The 27,100-nt window shown below is 33.2% G+C and overlaps 1 protein-coding gene across 17 annotated transcripts in view; it reads left to right on the forward strand.

The window, feature by feature from the left end:
• Positions 1–27,100, forward strand: part of LOC128994290 (cAMP-specific 3',5'-cyclic phosphodiesterase) — a 721,667-nt gene that overhangs the window by 677,212 nt on the left and 17,355 nt on the right. For 13 of the 17 annotated variants that reach the window (XM_054418717.1, XM_054418713.1, XM_054418723.1 and 10 more), the window contains one exon: positions 17,463–17,575. In XM_054418717.1, the coding sequence (XP_054274692.1) occupies positions 17,463–17,575 (113 nt within the window). Of the gene's footprint in view, positions 1–17,462; positions 17,576–18,975; positions 19,039–19,245; positions 19,279–25,357; positions 25,476–26,871; positions 26,934–27,100 lie in introns of those variants that run through there. The other 4 variants (XM_054418725.1, XM_054418724.1, XM_054418726.1 and 1 more) reach the window with 4 other exon arrangements.

A 27,100-nucleotide genomic window follows, 5' to 3' on the forward strand; every position in this document is an offset into this window, starting at 1 on the left:
AACAGGTCCGCTACGTTGGAAGTGGCGAAGGAAGTAGTCAAGGCGAGTAGTCCGGAGTGTGGGAACTGTTTATGACGATTAGATTAAGGTATCTGCAATCCTAAAATGCTATGGGAAGGGCGGAAAACAGGTCCGCGACGTAGTAAGTGGTGAAGGAAGTAGTCAAGGTGAGCTGTCAGGAGTGTGGGAACTGTTAATGACGATAAGATTAAGGTATCTACAATTCTAAAGTGCTATGGAAATGGAGGTCCATGACGTAGGTAATGGTGTAGGACGTAGTAAAGGCGAGCCGTGTAGAGTTTGGGAATGGATTTATGTATCTCCAATACAGTACTAAGACTGCTTTCAGAGTGAACTAATGATTTTCCCCGAGCAAAGCTCGGTCTCCAGGTACTAATTATTAAACCATCCAATACAGGTTCGTGAGATCACGGAAGGTTAATTAAGTCTAGTTTAATCACATAATTGTTGATAATAGCTTAAACCAAAGATCCGTGTAAAGAATCCTAAAGGATATGTGGAGTATCTTTAGATAAATAAAAAGTTGTCAATAATCCTCTGCAGGTCCGTGAGAACACGGTGCCCTATAATAATTAATTATTCTTGCTAACTGAGAGCCGTTATCAAAACTAAATCCAGGTCCGTGAGAACACGGTACTGTAGGAATAGTTTAGGCTTTGATTTAACTTATTTAAAAAATCTGTAATAAACGTCTAAATAAATCTAGATAGCTGAATTACTTTCAGGAGAAGTTAAACCTTATAATAAGCTATATTCAAGTCCGTGAGAATACGGTACTTTTGGAACAGTGTAGACTGTGGTTAATAAGTTATAAATTAATATTTTAAACGTCTAAATAAGGCAAGATAGCCTAATTATATTCTGGTGAATTTTAAGCCCAATAAATAACTATATTCAGGTCCGTGACAATACGGTACCATAAAATATACCATAGTCTTTGATTCATCGTGTTATTACACCGTTACCAATAATAATTAAACTTAATTACACCCTTGTGAGTAAACTAAATCCAGGTCCGTGTGAACGGGGTACTATAGGACTAGTGTTGGATTTGTCTGATTGATTCATAAAAGTATAAACCACTATAAACTTAATTAATACAAGAAAACATTAATAATTCACTGTGTGATGGAGGATATAATTGTTAACAAGTTAAAGGCAATAGTTTTAAACACAAGCTTACAATAAATCAACAGCAAACCCAGTGGCATTCCAGAGTGAGATATCGTTTACCCGACCCAGGACTTGATCAAGAGTGTGATTCATGAAATATACGATTATTATCCTTTAATCATTGTCTTAGACTGTTGGTAGACACTAATTAATAAATAGTAGCTGGTAATTAGTAAATAGTAATTGGAACAGGAGAATTAAATATTTTATTTTATATACTGAAATTACTCTGGCTACATACAATTGAACATCAATAATTGATTTTACGTTAGAACATTATTTACATACACACCAAGGCATTGTTAGGTCCGTGACAAAACGGTTCCTGCCACATTAATAAATATATTGATAATTGGAGGTCCGTGAGAACACGATACTTATTGATTGATTGCTTGCTTATATCAATTGCACGTTGACACATGTAGTTGTGATTGTAACCCTGACACCTATACTTTTGTACTGCAACAATTAATTACTACATTGTACGGTCGCCGACTACACAATATACCGTCAATACAAATTGTGACATTGCCCTTTTGGAAAATCAATGCAAGCTGAAATATTAACTGCCGATAACATTAAATGCCCATAGAGCCACCAAGTATCAATTTCATATTTTAAAATGTTATAAGAATTTATTTTCTGGGGATCTTGAAACACAATTAAAATCATATCACGTTATTCCAGTCTTATTGTAAGACCATAACTTTACCATAACTGACTCTCTTTTCTATTGAATTCGTCTTATCTGTACTATCATACTTAATTATAGCTAGGACTAACTCTTTGTTAAAACACCTATCCTAGTTAACTACCAATTAACTGTCTAACAATCTATTCTGCTGCTATGTTCGTGCCATACGGACTTCTAACATTCAATTAACCGAATATAACACACTAATTCCCTATATACAACTTCTGGAACTATACTTTATCTATGTTCGTGCAAGGCGGACATACATAGTTAGTAGTCTGACAAGAGCTAGGACTATCTCTATCTCTTTCTAACCACTGATACAACTTCTACTCAGTTCGTGGCACACGGACGCTAACCCTCTAATCAGTTAACCAAAAGTTGCACTCTTTTAGGCCTGCCATACACGTTCCGTCCCGGCCTCAAAGCCTGGAACTGCAGGGTCGCCGGAATTTTATCCCCCTGGAATTTTACCCCCTGGGCAAAGCTGACGTCACTGTGACGTAGTAACCTGAGTGGCCAAAAGTTTGTTCGCGGCCGGAATTTTACCCCCGCGGATTTGGAAGTCTAATGAAAATAGTCAGAGCGTGATTAATTAGATTAGCGATAAAAACCGGAATTTTACCCCCTGTCCATATAACTGGCGTTTAGGCAACTGAAGATGTACGGGCCAGAATTTTACCCCCCGGAATTTTACCCCCGGAATTTTACCCCCCGGAATTTTACCCCCTGGCTGATTTTAGAAATCGAATGATTGATTTTCTTATTTCTGTTTTTAATTAATTGTAAACATTTCATTATTTAGTAGCCTATCTTTATTTATTTATTTTGTAATCTCAACTAAGTAAACATAATTCGCTGTTTTATTTTGATCATATTAACCAACAGTTGGCTTCAAAGATCGAATCCTGACACTCGATTCTCAAAATTAATATTAAAACCCTGTTCGATGAAATAATGTTACATATAAATTAAGATAGGCTACTTAATAATAAAATGTTTACCATTAAATTAAAACTGAATGACGATAATTAATCATTCTCACTAATTTATATCTGGCCAGGGGGTAAAAATCCGGGGGGTAAAATTCCGGGGGTAAAATTCCGGGCCGTACATTCTAGGTTTTTATAATTTGATGTGTTCTGATTAAACTCACAATCGTGAAAATATATGTTTAATTCCGCGTTTAATCCATCGAGCTGATGTCGCGAAACTCAAAAGTTCGCGGCCGGAATTTTTCCCCCTGGTTTGTGACGTCACGTTTGCCCAGGGGGTAAAATTCCAGGGGGATAAAAATCCGCTACCCCGAACTGCACAGTTTGGCCGGAGTCGTGACCTCCCCACACACGCTCAGTAGGCCTACGGAACTGCACAAGATGGCGGCGGTTTCTAAGAAATTATTATTTCTGCACACTTTTTAGTGCTCCCATTGAATTTAGCGTATATTAAAACATGTAAAATAATATACAACAACCCTAACCCTATATTACAATGATTCAAAAATATTTGGAAAAATTCAAGATGGCGGTGGCTTCTAAGAAATGACTATTTCTAGATACTTTTTAGTGCTTCCATTGAACTTAGCGTGCATAAAAACATATAAAATTATATACAACAACCCTATATTACATATATAAAAATAATCCTAAAATTTGGAAAAATTCAAGATGGCGGCCAAATCTCGAATTGCCCAAAGGTGAAAAAATGTCATCATGCATTTTCTTCAAGCTTTACATGTCCTAGTAATTATCCATTAATTAAAAAAAACTTAATCCAAAATTTTTGGGTTAGCCAAAAATATAGGGTTTGGCAACCGGACTACAATAAAGAAAGGATGCGAATGCCATAATGCTTAAAATGTATAGGGGGAGGGTGGAAGCAGCACTGTCTTGGACTGCGAGATTCACCAAACGCGTTCAATTCGGCCTCAAGGCCGGCGGCCTGGCCGGATGTGTTCCCCATCCGGCCGTCCGGCCAACGATCTGCCTGAAGGAATCGACACACACGTTCAGTTTTTTCCTTCAGTCTAGGACTGTACAGTCCGGGACTGAAGGTAAACCGGAACGTGTATGGTAGGCCTTATCTGTTGCTAATCCTCAACACTGAAAATTTCTGTCAAACAATAACATTGGAATACAACGTTTGGGTCTTAAGACTGTGATGATACAATTGATCCTTGAATCAATCATTATTAATAATGAATGATCGCTTTAAGACGTTACCCTTTGCTTAAAAATCTCACTTGAGCAAAAATACGTCACAGATATATCAACAGAATTCTGAAACTTAAAATCGTTACAAGAGATGTGAAATATATTTGTTTCTAAAGACCTCTTTTTCAATCACAACAATAATCCTCCCAGTATGTTTTTTCTGTTATTAATTATTGAATTGATTCCTTTCAAATATATTTAACTGAATAGTTTAGCAAACATGAATTTTAATTTGAGGAAAGGAATGGATAATTGATATTTCTAATTAACTTGAAAAGCTGCTTACTTTTCCTGGTTCTCTTTCAGACCAGTTCTGAAATTACATGGCGTCGCCATTATTTAGTTTTTATTTAAAATCTAATTGTGTAGAAAATGCATTTGTTTCTCATACCTTTCAATGAGCAAACCTAACACAATAGTTAATTATGTTGAGTTTTTCGCTCCAGAATATACAAAGTACTGTATTATTCGATGTAACCAAAAAGCTAAAGCTCCAAGCTTTCCTTTAAAGTAATCTGTTTTAAAAGATCGGTTCAGGGATCCTATTCCAAACGTATGCCAAATACTTTTTCATTGGGAATACATTATTTATTTGATTAATTAAAACACTCATTATTTAGTTAAATTATTTATATAAGACTATTGTAAGTTTAACACTACAACCAATATTATGTAGAAACAGACGAAATATAATATCTCGCCCAAAGACCAAATTGAGGTTTTATGTCGTCTTTTATAAGACAAAGTCAACAGATAGTGGATACAAAGCGTTTAAAACTCTTTCGCTAGAGGCTTGGTTAATAATCACTAATGTTTAAAACTGTATACAATACTAGCTGTGTGCCCGTTCTACACACGGGGATCTTATGGTAATCAGTTGAAACCTTCTTATATTAAGAACAGCAGTTGGTTTGCATATTTTCAAATATGCTGGCAAAACTATTATACATAAACCTTCGCAAATACAGGATCTGAAAGTTTCAAGCCAAAACAAATGCTTCGCAATCAAATGTCACCCGGATCGTGTTGGTCCATATGTTAAATCCAATGATTAAACTAAAAAAAACTTTTTAGGGCTTTATCTATGAGGCATAGCCCTAAGGTAGACCTATAGTTGAAAGTTACTACGGTGAGTAGGAACAGAAAGTGACACATTAGAAAAGCGAGTTTAGCATCATCCATAAACCGTAAACCTCTGTTACAATCACACACTGCAGTTGTGATTTTTTACTTTACACTTTACACAACCATAAATAAATAAATAAATTTAAGTTTCCCAGCCCTATACAACACTGATTCAAGGTCTTCTTTCTGGTTATCAAAACTCAAGAACAATTTTTTATAAAAAGAATCTCTGGTTCCTGACCTGGATGATGCCTAGTTATTTAATTTCATTTACGGTTACACTATATTATTCCACTTGCGATTAATTAAATCCGTTATGTAAGAAAATTCACTTGGTTGGGAATTGCCTTCAAAACGTGATCCAATGGTTGCGGTATTTGTAAACAACATTTGTAAACATATCAGTGACAGCTAGAAAAAATAATCTTGATCCGAACAGCTGTTCGTTATTTCATAGATGATTATGTGATAAAAATTTGACGAAAACTTGACAAAAATCGCACAAAACTGCATTTTTGAACGTCCGTAATTTTATTTACAAAGTAGTGAGGCCATATTTTAATGGCTAAAGACACTATCGCCAATCCAGTGAATACATTAAAATGACTAGGATCTTGATAGGTACTCTCGTTTTCCTGGAGAAGATTGCGTAAAATGCCATATTGAGTGTTACAGAAAGACAGACAGACAGAAATTTAGAAGAAACTTTTTTCGGCTTCTTTAATGTATAAAACGTAAAAATAACTTAAAAATTTATGATTCTGAACAATGTACAGACAAAACTCTAATTTTATTTATATAGATTCAAAGAAAAACTCATTTTTATTTACAAAAACACTATAAGACCAGTATAAAAAAATATTCCGTTAAACTTTATAATATGAATTTTAAGCTTATGTTTTGCCAATCAACGACAACAATATTAACAGCAAGTGAATAAAAGAATTTACGGTTGATCGGTAGGATCAAAAGTTATCGGTTCCGGTCCACTGAACGCTACTAACTTACGTTCAACAAATGCGTCTATAAAACAGCTGATGTTATTGTTGTAGTGAAATATATAATCAAGATGCTATAACCTATAACTATAATATAAATATCACCACCTCAGCAAACCAGCTGACCCAGTAGATGTGGTCTTTGTGTGGATTTTTTGTTGTAGAAGATTTGTAAAAATTACCTAAAGTTTTCAATTTTGGGTAATGTGTTACTTAGGTATTCCCCAGTATTTTTTTAAGTAAATTGAATCAAATATTGTTTACTTTATGACAAAAGTTTATTTATATCGTAATTTGTTATATAGTTGAGTTAACTCAACTAATTATAGTAAGCAATTAGAACAATTTAGTCTTAGATAATTTTGCTAACGTTAATTAAGTTTTTTTACTACGTTGTCGTACAAGCATGATATTACGAGTGCCTTTATGAACTTTTATAAAGACTCATTTATGAACCAATCAGTATTCTACGATGATCAAAATGGATCGAATATGAAAAAAAAATCAAGACCACGTGCGGCTAGAAATTTATGTTCTGAAAAACAAAGCCGTTTGTCTCAGAGCAAGATTTATTTTCGTAATACCTCAGGGCGTTGCACTTACACCTTCTTTCTTCTCAACACTATGTAAAGTGTACCGCTTTGCTTTTTAATTACTTAATAGTTTTTGCATAAAATGGATGTTGTGAACATAAAATTATGATTAATTTTTAATGAACTTTTAATGAAATTTCGAAATTGTTGAACTGGAGTTATTGCCGAAATTACTCGCTTACACAACATGTTTGTGAAATGCTGAACTGTGCGTCAATAGAATGTTTAGTTATTGATAAACAGAGAAGCTCTTGAGGACAACTTTGTGTTTACACAAACATGTAGTCTACATCGCACTGCACTAGGGAACTAAATAGCGCCTATGTATATAGGCCTACCAATTTATTTACTGGTGCCAGTTAAGTATTACAGTATTCATATGTAATGCATTTAACTCACCGTAATTTCCGATTTTTTTTATTTTTCCATATACGATGTGTAAAATTATATAGACTTTGTTTCACTAAATTTGGAAGTAAACGCAGTATAGTAGGGCTGGGCAAGTAATTTTTTTTCGTGGGGGGGGGTTTAAAAGTTACAATCAAAAATGTAATCATATTGATAGCGTTAATTTTTTATTAATAAGTTTCTTAATGATTTGAATTTATAATTTGTTTTTACTAGTACAAATTTTCTCTTATCCACTGACTTTATTCGAATAAAAATATTAATAACACTAAAAATATTATTTATACGCTTAACATATAGGACGAAGAAAATGTTAAAATTATAAACCACCTTATTTATGATCATGGACATGATTACAAACGAGAACTTCTTCAACTTCGTCTTAGCATAGATTGGACTAAAGTATCGAATTCTGACACAAAAATTGCTAAACAAGTCACATCAGATTACAAATCTTTAATTCGACGAGGGAAACAGCAAGGCGGAAGCGAAACCTAGCAATCGATTCGCAATCATTCTCAAACGTCTATAAAACTTGATCTCCAACATTTAAAGTAAAGTCTCTTAGGAAATGAGAAATCCCAGTTTAAATCCTGGTTTGATTAGGATTAAGATGAGACGGACTCCAACGGTATTCCGTCGTTGAGAAAAGTTTATTTACGTTTGGATACAAATTTACGGTAGTTAATAGACACCTATAAGGTTTAAAAAAATTTGAATTGTAACTAAAAATTTAATGTGTGGTTGATGCTGTTGTACAAGTGTCGTGACTAGTGTAGTAATTCTGTTGAAAACTAAATTTACAATATCCTTTCATATGATTGCAGGATAACTTTCTATAAATTAGAGAACTCTCTCTACTAAAAGCCATAAGCACGATAAGCCAGGTAATAGGCTTAACATGGAGGTCTAGGGCTACAGCACTTGCTTTGTGGTTATGAGGGATTAAATTACAATTTTTACTATCTTTATGGAAAAACTATAAACACTTGTAATAAAAATATCTAAAATAATAATTTTCCTTCAGTTCAAAATTAGAAAAGCAACAATATTTTTTTCAATTACTCTGCAGTCATGTATGGTTTAAACTCTTAGAAAGATGTTCATTGACTACTACATGGTATTTTTAAGCAATTAATTAATGCAATTAATAACCTGCCACATTCAAGATTTTCTGCTTTTAAATGTTTACCGCCAAGTTACTTACTCTTGTATCTCGTACTTACCTGCTTATTTTAGGGGTTTTAACTAAAAAACAACAAATGTTTGACATAGGTAAAACCCCTAACAAATGTTTGCTTCCTAAAATTGAGCATTGAAAACCTCCTCAAATGAGTTTAAACTCAGCAGGGCTACCACCAGGCTAACCTAGTTTTACTTCTCCGCTGCGTTTTCAGCTTTAAACTCTTTTGTTGCCTCACGAACAATGTTACTATTTTTGAATCCATGACATCATTATATTGACAGACATATTGATACAGCTGACATTGTTAAGACTGAAATATACGCCTTTAAAATGTGATTTAAAATCTGGTACTAATACATATTTTCCCAAAAAAGAGTTAACAATTTTTTTACGATACGTTAATGTAAAGGGTGTAACGTATCTACCAACCTTTTAAGGTATTATTTCTGAGTTCATTAAAAATTAAAATATCACATTTAAATCGTCTGTAAGGTTACTCACAGAAACGCCATTTTGTATTTTCTAACATTGTTTTTTTTCACGCTAGCCCTGATTCTTAAAACTTTTAGATTTAGCATGAACAACATGCAACGTAAGCCTACAACCTTAACTTCCTTTACTTACTGCATGTTAATGATAGGCTATGGTTGATTCGTATACCAGTGTAGCTAATTTGACTTGTAAACTAAAAACGCTAATTTGAAAGGAATGTCAAGGTTTCAACAATTCCTTTTGTATTTTCTTTGCTGAATGTAACAAAACGAAACAATATAGCATGTGTTTGAAGGTGTTTCAGTTTTGTAGAAATTAAGTTTAAAATTTTAAAAAGTCTAGCAGCCGACGCTAACATTCTACTCTAGCTTTTGGTATAATTCCATTTTTGCTGTAACAGCTGTAAACATTCAGCGTTTTCGACATAAATTCAGCATTTGGATAAAAATGAAATAACATATGCAGGGTTGACTTATTTATACTATGTGTAATGTTATAATCATTGATACGACTATTTATTCGGTAAGACAATTGATGTATACGATTCGAAGCTCACTAGTCTTCAAAAGAAACCATGAAAAGAAACTTATGAAAATTATTTTACCACTCGACTTTTTTAGGAAAGCTTGGAAAAATAACAATGACTACATGATTTAATTCATTTTGGCAGTTTTTTCTTTACAATAAATTTTGAACTGCTTAAACTATGCTTGAATTAGGATTAGACAAATGTATATACAGTTTTAATGGACTACTTAAATCCCGTACCGTGTTTTTTTTTTTGTTTTTTTTTTGCTGAGAAAATTTAGTTGGAAGTATAGATTCCACTTTATTTAATTAGCATTCACTGGTTATTCCATCGTTCCAATTTCTTGAATAAAGACCGTCGATTTCTCAAGAAAACATATGTTATGTTTCTCCGTTGTCAAGTTTCTTCGTTTGATTTTATAAAATTAAATTAAATTAAACTGCATTATTATTCTGTTAGTAAACATCTTACATTTAATTTTTTCGTACTTATTTTGTAGATTTTTTTATTAGGGTTCATTTTATTCAAGCAGAAGTAATTGTTTTATCTTTTAAATATAATGTAAGCTAGAATTTAAAAAAATCATCATAACAATCAACTTCTAATAGTGTCGTTCATCCTTAATTATTTTACTTTGCTGAATAATTGATTAAGTCATCAGAGACAGTTGGTTATATATCCAGTAACGTATCATGAGATAGCTTGTACAACCTGGATGGAACTTTCAACAACTTAACTTGAACATATGAACCCGACGAGGTGTGGAAACGTGATTCGTATGCGTGATCGGCAGAGCATATCGATGAGCATGATTCTGAAAAGGCATGCATCGATGAAACCCAACTTGTAGGACGTTTCAGTTTGGTGGTTATTATATAAACATAGTATTAACTACTGTATATAAAAAAAACATAAGTAAACGTAGTCTATGCTAACTATCAAACTGAATTTTGTATGTGATTTTCCTATGTCTTTTTTGCAATTTTGTCGTAAGTAGGCTATAACAATTTAAAGGTTTTTTTCAATAAGAAGAAGAAAACATATCACTATCTGAACTCTAACATTGATTTAAACTTCATAAAAGTCCACCTTTACCTTAACAACTAAATACAATGAACAGTATTAGTATAACAAGTATAACATTTAAATACTTAAGGCAAAACAAAAGATGTACTGTAAATATAATTTCCTTTTTTTATTACTTATAAATACTTGGTATTAACTTGTTCTGGTAACCTTATTTAATGCAAAAGCATAAACATGGTTACTATATGGACTTGAGAACTTGGGAATACTTGTTGTTATTAGTATAGAAACTGTACTAGTAACTATCTGACAACACTTAGTTACATTATATTAGTATAGTATTGCAAGTCAAGTGAACTTAACAAAATAATGTACACAAAACACAAAAGTTTGTGTTTAACAAGTACATGACAGTCATATGTATGTCTGATGATTCACAAATAAAATTTCGTGTGTAAATAATGATGTCGAAATTTGAAAATAATTATAACATGTAATTTTTGGCCCTTATGCAAAACTCTGTGAATTTGGATGATAATATGTAGGGTCTCTTCTGTAACATGTAATATTCTCTTTTTTTTAACACACGTGACGTTTGTGTATACAAAGGTAGTAATCGTTCTATTGAAATAGTATATTACGTTACTCGTCCTGAAAATAGGTGTTTACCGGACGAGTGTGGACGTTCCCGTGCGAGACGAAGTCGAGTATGGGATTACCATACGAGTCCGGTTAACACATTTTGGACGAGTGACGTACGATATTTTACAAATCCTTATAAACTACCACCGACTAAAGGACTAACAATTACTAGTCATAGCCTACAAGAGAGGTTATGATTTTGTTTATAACTACGCATTGCCAAATACAGTATAATCAGCTGTTTGGTGTCCGGTAAAACTCATTACAAAACAGTAGTACGTAATGAAACCCCATTTGATTAAGCTGGTGACAAACAGCTCTTTTCTGGAGTAAATCCTTGCATGGGAAGTTCATCAAAATAGTGTAGTATGGCGTAAAGGTAATTTTTTTACGTTTTACTAAACTGCTCGCATTCTTATTTGATAAATCAATCTCTGGTCCCTTAGCGAAAGTAAAAAAATATTAATTAACTGTATTGTGTTGATGTGGCCGTTCCATTAAAAAGAAAAATAAAGTACTTAATAATGAACATAACTTATTGTCGCTACTTTTAGCTACTCTCAGGTCATTTTATAAAGTCTAAGTATCCACTGCAGGCTAGGGATAACCTAGACTCTCGACTCGACACAACATTTACATGGGCATTTACATTTAATTGCTTCTATCAATCCAACAGATCTGGTAGCTTTAGGCTATTCTAAGCTATTTGATTTTTGTTTTGTTGAGCGGAGCGACGCGAAGCGAGCTTGGGGCAAGGTCTATAGAAATTTTAATATCTGGAAAAAGAAACCTTTCCATATTGGTGATCGGAGTGATGGATTGGTGAAATATAAAAGACACACAGATATCCATTTGATTATATACTGAATATACAATTAATCACATTTTTAACTCTAATAATTTAAATAGTGTTATATCATATATGGTGATCACGTTTTAACATTATTACATTACAAAGTTTGACCCCAATATCAGTAGTTCAGGGACACAAGCTCTAATATGTATCCATAAAGTTGAGCAGGGATTATTATACAATCCAATAAACCATCCACTACCCTATTAAATGTATACTTGCTGAATATATTATCTGTTACTGTGAATATATATGAAAAACCCACACACTAAATATTGTTTTGAATAAGTTGAATGTTTGTAAAATCGAGAAACCAGGATGAAATGTGACTACTAGTAAATACATCTTTTTCAAAACATAATGACAAGTGAAAACCTTCATTGGCTAACGATAAAAAAAATTTCAAAATCCTTTTTTATCTCCAAAGAAACAGATTCGTACCACAAAATCTAGAGTAATCATCAATGGCTCATATACATAAGGATAATCAATAAAATCATTATTACAGATTGTCAAAAGTGAAATTATTTTGAATTAATTAAAAAATCTTACTTTTGATGTTGTATTGAACTAAAATTAATACACAATCGTAACTCGCAAGGTAAAAGCTCAGAGCTCGAAGTAATTCAAGCTGATAAGCAACTAACTGTATTTCTCAACTAAATGTAATGAGGTGAATAAAGTTGAGCACAAGTTGATGAATAGTCTTCATTATGTTTCACAGAGTGTTAAATTATGTTGTGATTGTGACCTAGTTATTTCAACGAAGATTTCACAATAAACTAAAGTCAAGTTTAAGTAGCTTTCAATGGAGTCTACAGTATATTTGATTCTTACTCAGCCGTTATCTGGCAAATACAAACCACTTGTATATATTGTAGTTAAATTTTAATTTATATATCTAACATAAAACCAAAATAATAATCAACAACAAATACTATCCAGGTAAACAAAATTCATTATAATACAGCTTTAGCCTATTTTATGTTTACAGACTTCTGCTTTACATACTAATTTAAAGTATATCCTTTATGTTCTAAAAATGTCCACCTTTGGACGAAGCTTTTTCCATTTCATTTATTTGCACCACAATGGAATCCTCAATCGGTCTTAATTTGCCAATAACGTTTCCATTGTTGCAAAACTAATTGTTTCTAAGTTGATTTGTTCGTTTTAGACTTTTAATCTCATTTGTTTGTAATCAGCTGTGAAATTAATTTCGTAAAAATTATTAACATAACTTAAATTTAGTTAAATAACTAACATAACTAACATAGTTATGTTGTGCTTAAAGAGACTGGCAGATAGTTACAATATTAATGTTTATTATCAACGAAATACCTACTTTAGTTTGCACCACTGTTCTCACCCCGACAGTTTGAGAAAAACACCATATTTTAGCACGCTATTGGTGACCATTATGAATGAAAATAAAAGTGTAAATAAATATGAATGAGGTTAAACCTTTTCTTGACTGGACTATAACTCTATTGAGCTCATTTGATATCTTAATAGCCGGTATAAGGTGGGCAGAAATATAATAAATTTTTAAATAATATAATAAATTTAGTCTGCAAATATGAACAGATATTTTTATCTTGTCTTGAAACCAATACTTTTTAGAAACCCCTCCCCTCCAGCCAAAAACACCGTAGAATTGTCAGATCAGGCTAGTTTAATTCAAATGTTGTTACATATTTTACAATGCTTATATTTCACGGACATCGATTTATTTATCCAACAACTAACTTAAACCAACATTCTGGGGAAATCAAAACTAAAAAAGGATAATAGACAGTGGTCATGGATATAGATCATGCCATGAGTACTTCCTGTAGGAAACTAACATTTAGATTGCCTTGGAAGTAAAATCACCTTGGTCTTTCGCAAGGATTATAATTGCCACATATCACAAAATATGAAATTTTAACGAGAAAATCGTTCTCTTTTATACAATGATAAAGTTTGCCGTCATCCATCTTACTGCTCAAACAGTCACTATAATTAGTTTGTTCTTCAAGACCTGCCACGATTTTCTTGATTGGTAGCTCTATAATTGATTGTTCGCCTTTCCACTAAAAACTACGTTACTAGTTACGGTTGTTTTAATTGTATTTTTAATGGTAGTTTTTAAACAGAATTTACAAATAACATATTATAAATTATGTCTTAATTAGCGTAAAAGTTGTAGTGCTGTAACTGTCATACATAGTATATTGTCATTGTCGGATTTGTTCTCTAATAATTTATTTTTTTTATTAAATCGGTATGCTTGAAGATTAAGTGCGTTCATCCTTTTAGCTTTGCTTAGTGTAAACTAGCTGTGTGCCCGTTCTACGCACGGGGATCTTATAGTAGTCAGTTGAAACCTTCTTATATTAAGATTAAGAACAGCAATTAGTTTGCATATTTGCAGATATGCTGGCAAAACTATTATATATAAACCTTCGCAAATACAGTATCTGACAGTTCAAGCCAAAATAAATGCTTCGCAATTAAATGTCACCCGGATCGTGTTGGTCCATATGTCCAATGATTAAACTAAAAAATGTTTTATAGATCCATGAAGCGTAGCCCTAAAGTTGGCCTATAATTGAAAGTTACTTTCCACATCGGTTAACTTAAACGTATTTAAAGTACTACCTCAACCTCACCATTTAACACTTTATTCCGGTTGACATTTTCAGTATCAAAGGTGCTCTTGTCCATTCCGTGAAACACTGAGAAATAAGGACATTAATGCGTTACCAACATACAACAAAACAACACAATACAACAATCCAACAAAGGCCACGAACTATTGATACATAAACAATATAAAGGCGTAAACAATTCATGATGGTTTGCCCAACAAATGTTTTACTCAAATAGGTTATCATTTTCTTAGCATACCGGGTAAGCTAAGATTTGGAATCCAGACAGAAAAAGCAAAACTTATACAGAGTTAAGACATCACTGAAATTGAATACGGACGGCTCTAATAAATAAGGTGCAACACCAACGATATCAAATTTGTAAACTACCGGTTCTAAGGAAAAGAACCAGTACCTACGTAAGAACCTACCTAAGAACTATAGTAAATCGGACCAATTGAATATATTAATATCTAGTCCCGAGGTTAATGATCTCTTGCTTTTGGATTTTCTCGTAAAAAGTTATAGCGTAAACTTATCGGTGTCAGTTTGAACAAAAAAAGCAACCTTACCCAAATTGTAAGCTATTGGCGACGATCATTTCAGTGTCACAGCCCTATACAACACTGATTCAAGGTCTTCTTCTTTCTGGTTGTCAAAACTCAAGAAACATTTTATACTCAAAGAATTTCTGGTTCCGATTTGGACGATGTCTAGTTATTTAATTTCATTTACGGTTACACTATTAGACTGTATTATTGCACTTGCGATTAATTAAATCCGTTATGTAAGAAAAACGTTTTTAATCTCACTTGGTTGGGATTTGCTTTCACAACGTGATTCGAAATAGTTGCGGTATTTGTAAACAACATTTGTAAACATGTCATTGACAGCTAGAAAAAATAATCTTGATCCGAACAGCTGTTCGTTATTTCATAGACGATTATGTGATAAAAATTGGACGAAAATTTGACAAAAATCGCACAAAACTGCATTTTTGAACGTCCGTAATTTTATTTACAAAGTAGTGAGGCTATATTTAAATCACTAAAGACACTCTCGCCAATCCAGTGAATACATTAAAATGACTTGGATCTTGATATGTACTCTGGTTTTCACGGAGAAGATTGCGTAAAATGCCATCTTGAGTGTTACAGACAAAGGGACAGACAGACAGACAGACAGAAATTGAGATAAGACTCGTTTCTGCTTCTTTAATGTATAAAACGTAAAAATAACCTAAAAGTATATAATTCTGAGCAATGTACAGACAAAACTCTAATTTTATTTATATAGATTTTGGGGGAAACAGATGCCTATTATTTAAATCCATCATATTAAAACTTTTGTTAATGTTTCTATGAGCCGAAATTAAATAAACCTAAAACTAATTTTTTTTTACTGTTAAACGTATAAAATGTATTTATGTTATACACCAAATTATCAAAATGCAAGAGAACATTTTTAAAATTTAAATATACTTAAAAGAAATTTTTTTTATTAATAAGAACTTAAAGTCATTCAAATCAACAAGGTTCTTACACAATATTCGAGACATCAATCCTCTAGGATTATAGTACATAAATCTTTCAAATGCGCTGAAACACCTTGATGTTAGATTAAATAGTAAATGTATTTTAAATAGTGATCTAAATTTTTAGATGGTCAAAACAAAAGCTTTGATGGATATTCTGCATAACAATGGGGCGGAAACTAACCCAAAGGTTTCTTATAATTAGGTTACGTTCTTTCTATCCCGTGTCGAATTAAATTGTATTAAAACCTAATTTAAAATTTAAATGAATCTCTATTTTGTTAGTGACCCAGAATATTAAATAAATGTGTCACAATTATTTGTCTGCAATGGGTAAAACCCTTATCGGATTTAACTTAAAGGTTTTTGGCGTAGTTTATAACCAAAATTACTACTAAATTATGTCCTTTGTTGAACGGTATGTTTTAAAACTGTTTACTGTAAAATCAGTACAGTAAGTTAAGCAGTTATGTTTTATATTAGAGATAGCGATGATTGAAAAAATGCATTGTAAATAAATCTTTAGGACTCGTTTCCGAATAAAATAAGAGAATTTTATAAGTAAAATAGGTCTACTGTAACCTAACTCGACTTGATCTCTCTCGCCAAGGCAGGTCTCAAAGGAATTCAGCATTCTGCATTCAGCATATCTCAGGCTGATTTAATTATAAGTGAAAAGTACCGTGCTTTGACTGAGAAATGTTATAACGTGATAGACACTTTTAGGGGGCATAATCTAAAATATATATTTCAACTTTATACCAAGATTTTATGGATATCTCGTATTTCTGAAGCATAATTTAATGGGGTTTCTCGTGTTATATAAGTTTTAATTTATCTAGATTTTGTTTGGGTTAGAAAAATTCAATGCTGACAAAGAATCATCAGTAAAAGTCATATTGGCATCCAATTTTGTACAGAAAACAAAAAATGTTTCATGTACATTTATTGATAAAAATTAATTATGTTTACCCAGGTATACTGTATACTGTATTCACCATCCTACGTGGAAAGTAGTTATTATATTTGTAAATTATTGTTCATAAAATGTCTTCCAAAATATATGTCACTTTTCATTTGACCATAATTTTAATTTATGATATAATTAATTCCTCGTGTGTCAACTAAGGACTTTTTTGTGTTCGAGTGTGTTCATCAATTTTTTACACCATTTTTATAGTCTTGAAATGGGTTAAAAATACATCTAACAAATCCACACCAAAACAAGAACAACTATTTTCCAAAACTTCATCCCACCATGTTTCTTGATCCTTTAGGGTCAAGGCCTGATCCTTGTATTCGTTGCTGAAATGTGTTACTGATATTAATGTGTTTGTTGCAGATGATGCTTACATGAAGCTATCAGTAGAGACTATAGAAGAGTTGGACTGGTGTCTGGACCAACTAGAGACCATCCAGACCCATCGGTCCGTCTCTGACATGGCGTCTCTCAAGGTAACGTACCACTAACTACTGTATTATATATCAGTAGAGACTATAGAAGAGCTAGACTGAGGTGTCTGGACCAACTAGAGACCATCCAGACCCATCGGTCCGTCTCTGACCTGGCGTCTCTCAAGGTAACGTACCACTAACTACTGTATTATATATCAGTAGAGACTATAGAAGAGCTAGACTGAGGTGTCTGGACCAACTAGAGACCATCCAGACCCATCGGTCTGTCTCTGACCTGGCGTCCCTCAAGGTAACATACCACTAACTATTATATATCAGTAGAGACTATAGAAGAGCTAGACTGACTGGTGTCTGGACCAACTAGAGACCATCCAGACCCATCGGTCCGTCTCTGACATGGCGTCTGGCGTCTCTCAAGGTAACGTACCACTAACTATTATATAACAGTAGAGACTATACAAGAGCTAGACTGGTGTCTGGACCAACTAGAGACCATCCAGAACCATCGGTCCGTCTCTTACATGGCGTCTCTCAAGGTAATATACCACTAACTATTATATATCAGTAGAGGCTATAGAAGAGCTAGACTGGTGTCTGGACCTACTAGAGATCATTCAGAACCATCGGTCCGTCTCTGACATGGCGTCTCTGAAGGTAAGGTACCACTAACTATTATATATCAGTAGAGACTGTAGAAGAGCTAGACTGACTGGTGTCTGGACCAACTAGAGACCATCCAGACCCATCGGTCTGTCTTTGACATGGCGTCTCTCAAGGTAACGTACCACTAACTATTATATCAGTAGAGACTATAGAAGATCTAGACTGACTGGTGTCTGGACCAACTAGAGACCATCCAGACCCATCGGTCCGTCTCTGACATGGTGTCTCTCAAGGTAACGTACCACTAACTATTATATCAGTAGAGACTAAAGTAGATCTAGACTGACTGGTGTCTGGACCAACTAGAGACCATCCAGACCCATCGGTCCGTCTCTGACATGGCGTCTCTCAAGGTAACGTACCACTAACTATTATATCAGTAGAGACTATAGAAGATCTAGACTGACTGGTGTCTGGACCAACTAGAGACCATCCAGACCCATCGGTCTGTCACTGACATGGTGTCTCTCAAGGTAACGTACCACTAACTATTACTATTATATCAGTAGAGACTATAGAAGAGCTAGACTGACTGGTGTCTGGACCAACTAGAGACCATCCACACCCATCGGTCCGTCTTTGACATGGCGTCTCTCAAGGTAACGTACCACTAACTATTATATCAGTAGAGACTATAGAAGATCTAGACTGACTGGTGTCTGGACCAACTAGAGACCATCCAGACCCATCGGTCCGTCTCTGACATGGTGTCTCTCAAGGTAACGTACCACTAACTATTATATCAGTAGAGACTAAAGTAGATCTAGACTGACTGGTGTCTGGACCAACTAGAGACCATCCAGACCCATCGGTCCGTCTCTGACATGGCGTCTCTCAAGGTAACGTACCACTAACTATTATATCAGTAGAGACTATAGAAGATCTAGACTGACTGGTGTCTGGACCAACTAGAGACCATCCAGACCCATCGGTCCGTCTCTGACATGGTGTCTCTCAAGGTAACGTACCACTAACTATTATATCAGTAGAGACTATAGAAGAGCTAGACTGACTGGTGTCTGGACCAACTAGAGACCATCCACACCCATCGGTCCGTCTTTGACATGGCGTCTCTCAAGGTAACGTGCCACTAACTATTATATCAGTAGAGACTATAGAAGATCTAGACTGACTGGTGTCTGGACCAACTAGAGACCATCCAGACCCATCTGGTCTTTGACATGGTGACCCTCAAGGTAACATACCACCATTGACTTTATATCTACACATACCACTAACTATATTAGCTATCTGTAGAGACTCTGGATCAACTAGAGACCAAGTGAGCTAGACCTTCTTAGTATGTGTGCTATTTCTAAGAAATGTAACTTTTTTGACATTGTTCTTAAACCAGTCCAGAGTTAATTTGCTTGTAAATTTGGTGCAAATCATGTTTTTTAAGTAATTTACTATAAATTTAGCCTACAACACCCCGATGTATTAGATAAAAATACAAATTTTCCCGCTTAGTCAAATATGTTTGCTAAAGGCCAACAAAAAAGTAACAAATCAGGAGTACTTATTTTAAACAAATAATTCTTGTTAGCCATCTATAGCATCTTATGTTCCATTTTTGGTATTCCAGCCACTTTTACATCGCAAAGTCAATCAGCTTTGCATAATATTCACTAAAACGTTAAAGCAATTGCATCTACATAACAGCATCAACAAGTTTGTTTTTCCAAAATTGTTAAGTTAAGCGTATAATTATTTCAGTAAAGTAATCTGCTACGCTAGTTTAAATGGTTTAGTTAGTTTATGATGCACAAACATTAAATGGGACGAGGAGTATGTATTTTACGTACTATCAAAATCACTTAATTAATGAAATATTTTTCATGTCTGTTTTTTCTAGTCTGTTAAAGTGAGGTTAAATCAAACCTTTTATCGTGGCTTAAATATCTACGGAGTATTAACAGTTTTAGTTCACATTCATAAAAAATATGCAACTGCTATAATCCTGACAATAATAATCCTGTCATAAGAATAATATAAACGTATAATTACATTGAATTAGATACCTAGGTAACGTCTCAACTCTTGACATGTTTTACCAACTGGTAACCAATATGTTTTTGATAAAACTGTTCAAATACAACAAAATATGGTAAAACTGTGGTCGAGTGCTCTTCAAATCAGGACATTCAAGTTCCTTCAATTAAAGAGATGCAACACAACGACAGTTAAGGCAGCCGTTAATTGCGTTACGAACTTGAAGGCTTTCTAATAAATGTAGGCCTATAGGTCTTAGAGTGTAGGCCTAATGAAAAGTCAATGATTAGGCCCTACTTAATGACGGGTAGTGCATTTTTCTATCAATAATTATCTATACAGCTGCAAAGAATTGTCTGGGTAGCCAAGTGTTTATAGTGTTCGCCTTCAAATATGAAGGTCGCTGGTCCGATCATTCCCAGGCAAAAACTTTAAAAATTTCTATTGACCGTTGGTTGGGTCCAAATTTTGTATTTTTACAATTTTTTTTAACACATGAGCATTATGAGCATCTATAAGTTGCTGGACTTAAATTTTATACCAATTGGGGGTTAACAAACTTTGATTTTAGCTCCATCCTAAGAACTTTAACGACAATAAATAAAAGTATTTGTTCAATATTTTGAGACAAAATGGTTTTTATTATTTGTATACTAAAATCTTAACATTAGTAATTCTCAACGTCATCCTTCTCTAATCTTTTGCAGTTTGAAAAAGAAAAGGATTTTGAAAGTTAGTTGTATGGCCATATTTAAAAATTCATATGTAGGTAGTTTTATGCAATGGACTGTAGAAAGCTGACTATCCACAATATCTGCAGATCTTGATAAGCCATTCTTTTCCTCAGTAATGAAGGGATAGAATTAGGCAGCTTCAGCACTTTTTACTCATTGATTCCCTCTCCCTTCTATTCAACATGATTTTAATAAGCAAAATTTTATTCAACTTCCATCTTGTTTAACCTATTTCGTCTTTTGATTATTTTTATTTGAATCAATAGAGAGATAGTAAGATATAGATGTTGTATTTTGATTAAATACACGTTATTACAAGTAAACTCAATTACTAGCAAAATATATTATTTCGTAGTTTTATTTAATGTTTAATTTTGTTATACGTATTTATGTATTTGGTTTACATAAGTTTTTTTTATATTTTTTTACTTGTTTACCTATTTAGGTTAAAAGAATGTTGTACAGTACCTAGTTAAACATTTAAAAAATATTAATTTTTTTTTAAATTTTTACACTATGTTAAAGATATTTTATTTGTTAAAAACATCTTCATTTGTCAACTAAACACTATTATATTAGCATTTTGTTAGTGAAATTTGCAAATGAATTACTGTGATAGGATTTATCAAACACTGAACTAGGTTCTTTAATCTATGAGAATAGTTTATGCATATTAAAAAGAAATAATATGGTAATTGTCTATCATTTCTTTTTATTTATGGATAAAAATAATGAAACCACAAGTTTCATTTTAACTTTTTAAAGTCAAAACTTGTGTTATTCATCTGATTAAAAATCCCAACAGCTTGTGTACAAAGCACAAAAATACTAACAGTACAGTACAGTATTTTATTCAAACTTTTCTATTCCCTCTAAAGTATAATATTCATGTGATAAATCAACGTTGCTCCTAGCTGGGAAGTGAGCCTTGATTTTCACTCAGTAAAAGCTTCTCAACTTAATTATAAATGCTACCCAGAGTGAATGTAAAACACTTTTTGTTGGGAAAACACATCATTAATGAAAAACTTTGTTGAAATGTTACTTTTAAAGTATAGGGGAGGAGATTGAATACCTCTCAATCTGCCAACATAAACCTACTAACTTAACTTAAATAAAGAGTGATTTTAGTAAAGTTAGTAGGCATACTGTAAATGTTTGCAATTAACATTTTCCTTGTAAACAAATTTCACAAGATGAGGAGGCAAAAAATACCTTGCAACCCTTATCTAATTCCTCAGAACCAGAAAGTTAATTACAAACCCAATTTTTTTCTAATTTAATAAGTTGATAAACCATCCATTGTAAAATGAATACTCACATACTTATGTAGGTGTATTAATGTGTAGCTTAAATACAGTGAAAAAATGTTTAGTAAAGTAATTTTGTTTTTTTATGGGGATTTTCCCATAAAATAACAGAAATACCCCCGCCGCAGCAAACCTGCAGACTAAGCGAATTTCAACTCGTTTGATTACATTTTTACTAAAATATTTCCATAAATAAGACATATTATTCCCTATTTAAATAACATTAGATTTAGTGAGTGCTTAGGTTTGCTGCTACGGGGAAGGTAAAAAGTGTTTTTTGACCATACGTCAATAGTATAGGATGAAATAAATAAATTTGCCAAATTTTATCAATATATACCCATAAACAAGTAAACTACAACAATTTTCATTTTCTCCATAAGAATAACATGGGAATTTTTAATTACACTATTTTTTAATTTTCTCCGTGACCGTTAGGCATACAACAGCGCTTCAGTATACTAAATTATTTCTTTTTTTAAGCTCTACAAAACGGTTTAGAAAGAAATCGCAAAATGTTTTGTTTGTAGGTTGAAAAATGGGAAAAACCCATTTTTACCCCATAAAACCCCCCATAAACCCCCGTTCCCATGGTCCGATTATGCTGGATCGCGAACTCGTTCGAATAAACGTAGGTTTACACGTTTGTACCAAATTTCATCAAAATCGGATCATTTTTGCTCGTGTTATCGCGCTAACGGACACATATATATATATATATATATAAATATATATATAAATATATATATAAATATATATATAAATATATATATATATATGAATTTGAACGGATGGTGTTTTTGGCCTCTAGGGACCTCAAAATGAAAAATTAGATCGGTCTCGGGTCCAGGTCTTACCATGAGTACTACGGTAATAGCTTATTCCCTATATGGGAAATTCGCTAAAAAAGGATTTTCCCAAAAACGGCCCGAACGATTTTGATAAAATATTTTGTATGTTATAGCCCTTTATATTCTGAACAAAATGGTACAAATCCCATTTCTGTAAAAAATACGGTTCAAAATTTATTGTAAATTATTTTATTTTCCCATAAAAACCCCATGAAATAACGGAAAAATAAGATTTCCACAAAAAATGGCCCGAACGATTTTGATAAAAATTTAGTATGTTATAGTCCTTTAAATTCTGATCAAAATTTTACTAAAATCCCATTTCCGTATATTTACTCTATCCGCTACACATGATAAAGGTTGTTGACAAACTTATGGGAGAAAGTATGTGTCAGATTGCTGATACCGTTTATTTATCTATGTTTTAGTCTCTTTTAGCGAATTTCCCTATAGGGAAGTAGCTATTACCGTAGGTCTCATGGTAAGACTTAGGCCTGGGACCGATTTACTTTTTCATTTTAATGTCCCCAGAGGCCAAAAACACCATTCGTTAAAATTTTTATATATGTATATATATATATATAGATATATATATATATATATAGATTTATATATATATATATATGTGTCCGTGAACACGATAACTTGAGTAATTTTTATCCGATTTTGATGAAATTTGGTTTGAAGGTGTAAGGCGGGATAAACTTGAATGAGTTCGCGATCCAGCATGATCGGACCATGGGAACAGGGTTTTATGGGGGGTTTTATGGGGTAAAAATTGGTTTTTCTCACTTTTTACCCTCAAAACACAAAATTTCCCAATTTTTCTCCAAACCTTCTTAAAGAGCTTAAAAAAACAAACAATTCAGTATATCAAAGTGTTTTTGTACGGTTATTGGTTACGGAGAAAACTAAAAAAATTGTAAATTTAAAATTCCCATGTTATTCTTATGGAGAATATTGTAAAATGTTGTAGTTTGCTTGTTTATGGATATATTTTGATCAAACTTGGCAAATTTATTTATTTTATAGTAAGCTATCAATATTTTACTAAAAACACACTACTTTATTAGTTTCCTTGTAGCAGCAAACCTAGGTACTCGTTAAACCTAATGTTATTTAAATAGATCAATTGAAAATCAATTCGGCCAAATGGAAATTCGCTTAGATGGCAGGTTTGCTGCAGCGGGGGTATTTTGTAATAGCACCTTACAAATGACAGCAGCTGCTAAGGTAGGAATTCAGGAATCACATGATTCTGGATCAAATGTTCATGTTCTGAGTGCTTACAATAATTTTGGTTGAGTAGTACTTTTGGCTGAATGTATGATATTGGCATCTATCAAAATAGAACCATGAGAGTAATAATTATAGTAGGACCCTTTGTCCTTTTTGGCAATTTTCGTTTCCCACCTATATAAGATGTAAAGAGGGTCTTCCTTAAGAACATGTTAGATTTCATCCCCCCAGCTCAGATTTAATTCACAGCTATATACCTCCTCAAGTTATCCAAGTGTATCAAGGTTGCGTTAACCACCACTGTAAACATCTTCCCATGATAGTTGAATTTTGAAGTTCAGGTTCATAAACTGAATTGCTTCTTAAAATGTGACCCTATTGTATAAGTAGGTGGAACAAACCTTTTTATAAGGCAGTAACTAAACCTCTTCCGCACTTTCGAACTTGATATAATTATTGGACATTTGAATGGGGTCTTGTTGAATGGGGGACAAATGAGAGGTCTTGTGGTGCAAAGTCTTTAACTAAGGTGTTAGCTAAACAAACAAAACTCATACCTCGAGACATTCAATTTGTATGAAGGATAATTGAATATGATAAAGCCATAGAACATATATGTACTCACATTACATTTTGTCTGCATTTAACTAGTTATAGTACATATATTTCTTATAGGTATCACAGACTTACTATCTAGAGTTGTCTAAAGAGATTTATAAGAGCAATTTGAGTAAATTCTTTGGGCAATTTTGGAAAATGGCATCCAGACAAGAGACCATGGAAGAAAATGAAGAAAAATGAGAAGAAAATGGCACTCATACAGGCAACACCGGTCAAAATATCATCTCTACTACTGTACAATATCATCTAGCATAGTGTTCACTGGTTAGCTTTCGGGTTGAGCCAACTTTGGTATTTTGGCCATTTGCCTCCCCACTATGATGTATTACCAATCATATGGTTTTTATCCTTAAGTACAGCTTAATTCAGGTAAATAACTCCTAGCCTCAAAACTTTGTTCTTGCTACCAGTAAAAAAAACGTTCATTATACTGTAATTTTTTAAGTATAAACATTTTTCATGTACAATAAAAAAGCCAGTTGAACTATTGGAATGTGTCCCTGAAATATAAGTCCAACCAACAAAGAAGGTAAGTTACTCTCTCAGAATAATTTTATGTTATGGTTGTTGTTTAGTTTCTGAGGTAATCATTGGTTTTCCTGTTTTTTTTTTTTTTTTTTTCATATTTTTAACCTTTGAACCCGAAGGGCTGTCAAGGTAAAGTGGTTATACTAATAGGGCTTTGCATTTGGAGGCTAGGGTTCAAATTTCATTACTCACTCTAATGGATTTTCACTCTGTGATAATGCGCCGGCCGACAAACTATGTTAAATGTCTACCGTGTTATGTGTAAAGGTATTGTGTTCAATGTTTTGGGTAGTATCTGTTCCTGTTGGCACAAACAACCGAATGAAAATATTGATTATTCGATTGTTGCATTTGATAAATCGTTTGGTTAGGTTAACCTTAACTTACCAAATGATATATCGAATAATCAATATATCGAATATTGATCGTATCTGTTGTTTGTGCCGACGGATACGGAAGTCTACCTAATGTTTTTAAGAAAAAATTGATGACATTCAATGAAGTTTAACGTTCAGTTTTGCAAATGACTACTAATAGTCGAAACTAGTCAACGGAAGTTCGACTGATCAATTATCAATTATATCAATTATATCAATTATTTAAGATGGGGACGCCACTATGTGCGTATTTTAACCCAAATATGAGTGAAGGATGAGTGTAGGATGAGTGGCGCGATCTTGTAGTCTTGTTAGTGACTAAGGCCGACATGTTCCTTAGACACAGCTGTTAATTAATAGCCCATACAGCTAATGGCAACTAAGGGACCTACAGTTTATAGTGGAATCCGAACCACATTTTTCCTTGTAATTTACGAATTGGTCTAATTATCAGGATAGTACTGCGGATAGTCGTAGTACTCACTAGTGCGGACGTTAATCCACACCAGTGAGCATCGCATCCACAGTGCATCCCTATAAATATCCACAATTCGTGACCTCCTAGTAGCTGGATTACAGGACGACGCCACCCGTCCCAGTTGTGATGAATTGTGAACGTCAAGTTATGTAACCGGTAACCTGTTATAATTGATAACCAATTTCGGAATGGCTTCAACATGAATAAATTATTTTATTTTAAACTCTACACAATCCATCTTCCTCCTTTCTGATCTTACCGTGGATTCACACTCAGCTGAAAGTATGAAATGTGTCTCGGTCTTAATTTAGCTGTTGAACGATCATATTATTTGAGACAGAGTGTTTTTGCAATTCAGAACAAAGCTGCGTCATTTGTTAAATGTTTTGAGTAAACAAGTTAAAGTTATGCCAGATTCGAGTAGTATGACAACAGTGTCCCATTGTTGTTGATTAAAAGTTCAGACAATTTAAGAGGAATAAATTGATGTCAATTGGCAGTGGCAAAAACATGCAAAAGTTGAAGCTCATGATACTCTGTTAGTTAGAGTCTGGGAGGGTCAGTGTGTGTGTGCCTTGCTTGTTCTTCCTCTACAAGAACCTGAGTATCTTTTTTATGTTGCAATCCTAATCCGTTTGTTAATAATAAAGATTTTTGTGAACTTGAATAAACATTTTACTCGTTATCAAAGGCATTACAATAAAATATTTTCAACTTAAGTTTACTTTTGACCAAATATCAATGAATTTTATAAATACTAATGATTTTTTC

Source organism: Macrosteles quadrilineatus, unplaced genomic scaffold (assembly GCF_028750875.1).
Source record: "Macrosteles quadrilineatus isolate MER2022 unplaced genomic scaffold, UCM_ALF_1.0 Scaffold_5__1_contigs__length_97177068, whole genome shotgun sequence".
Classification (NCBI taxonomy): domain Eukaryota; kingdom Metazoa; phylum Arthropoda; class Insecta; order Hemiptera; family Cicadellidae; genus Macrosteles; species Macrosteles quadrilineatus.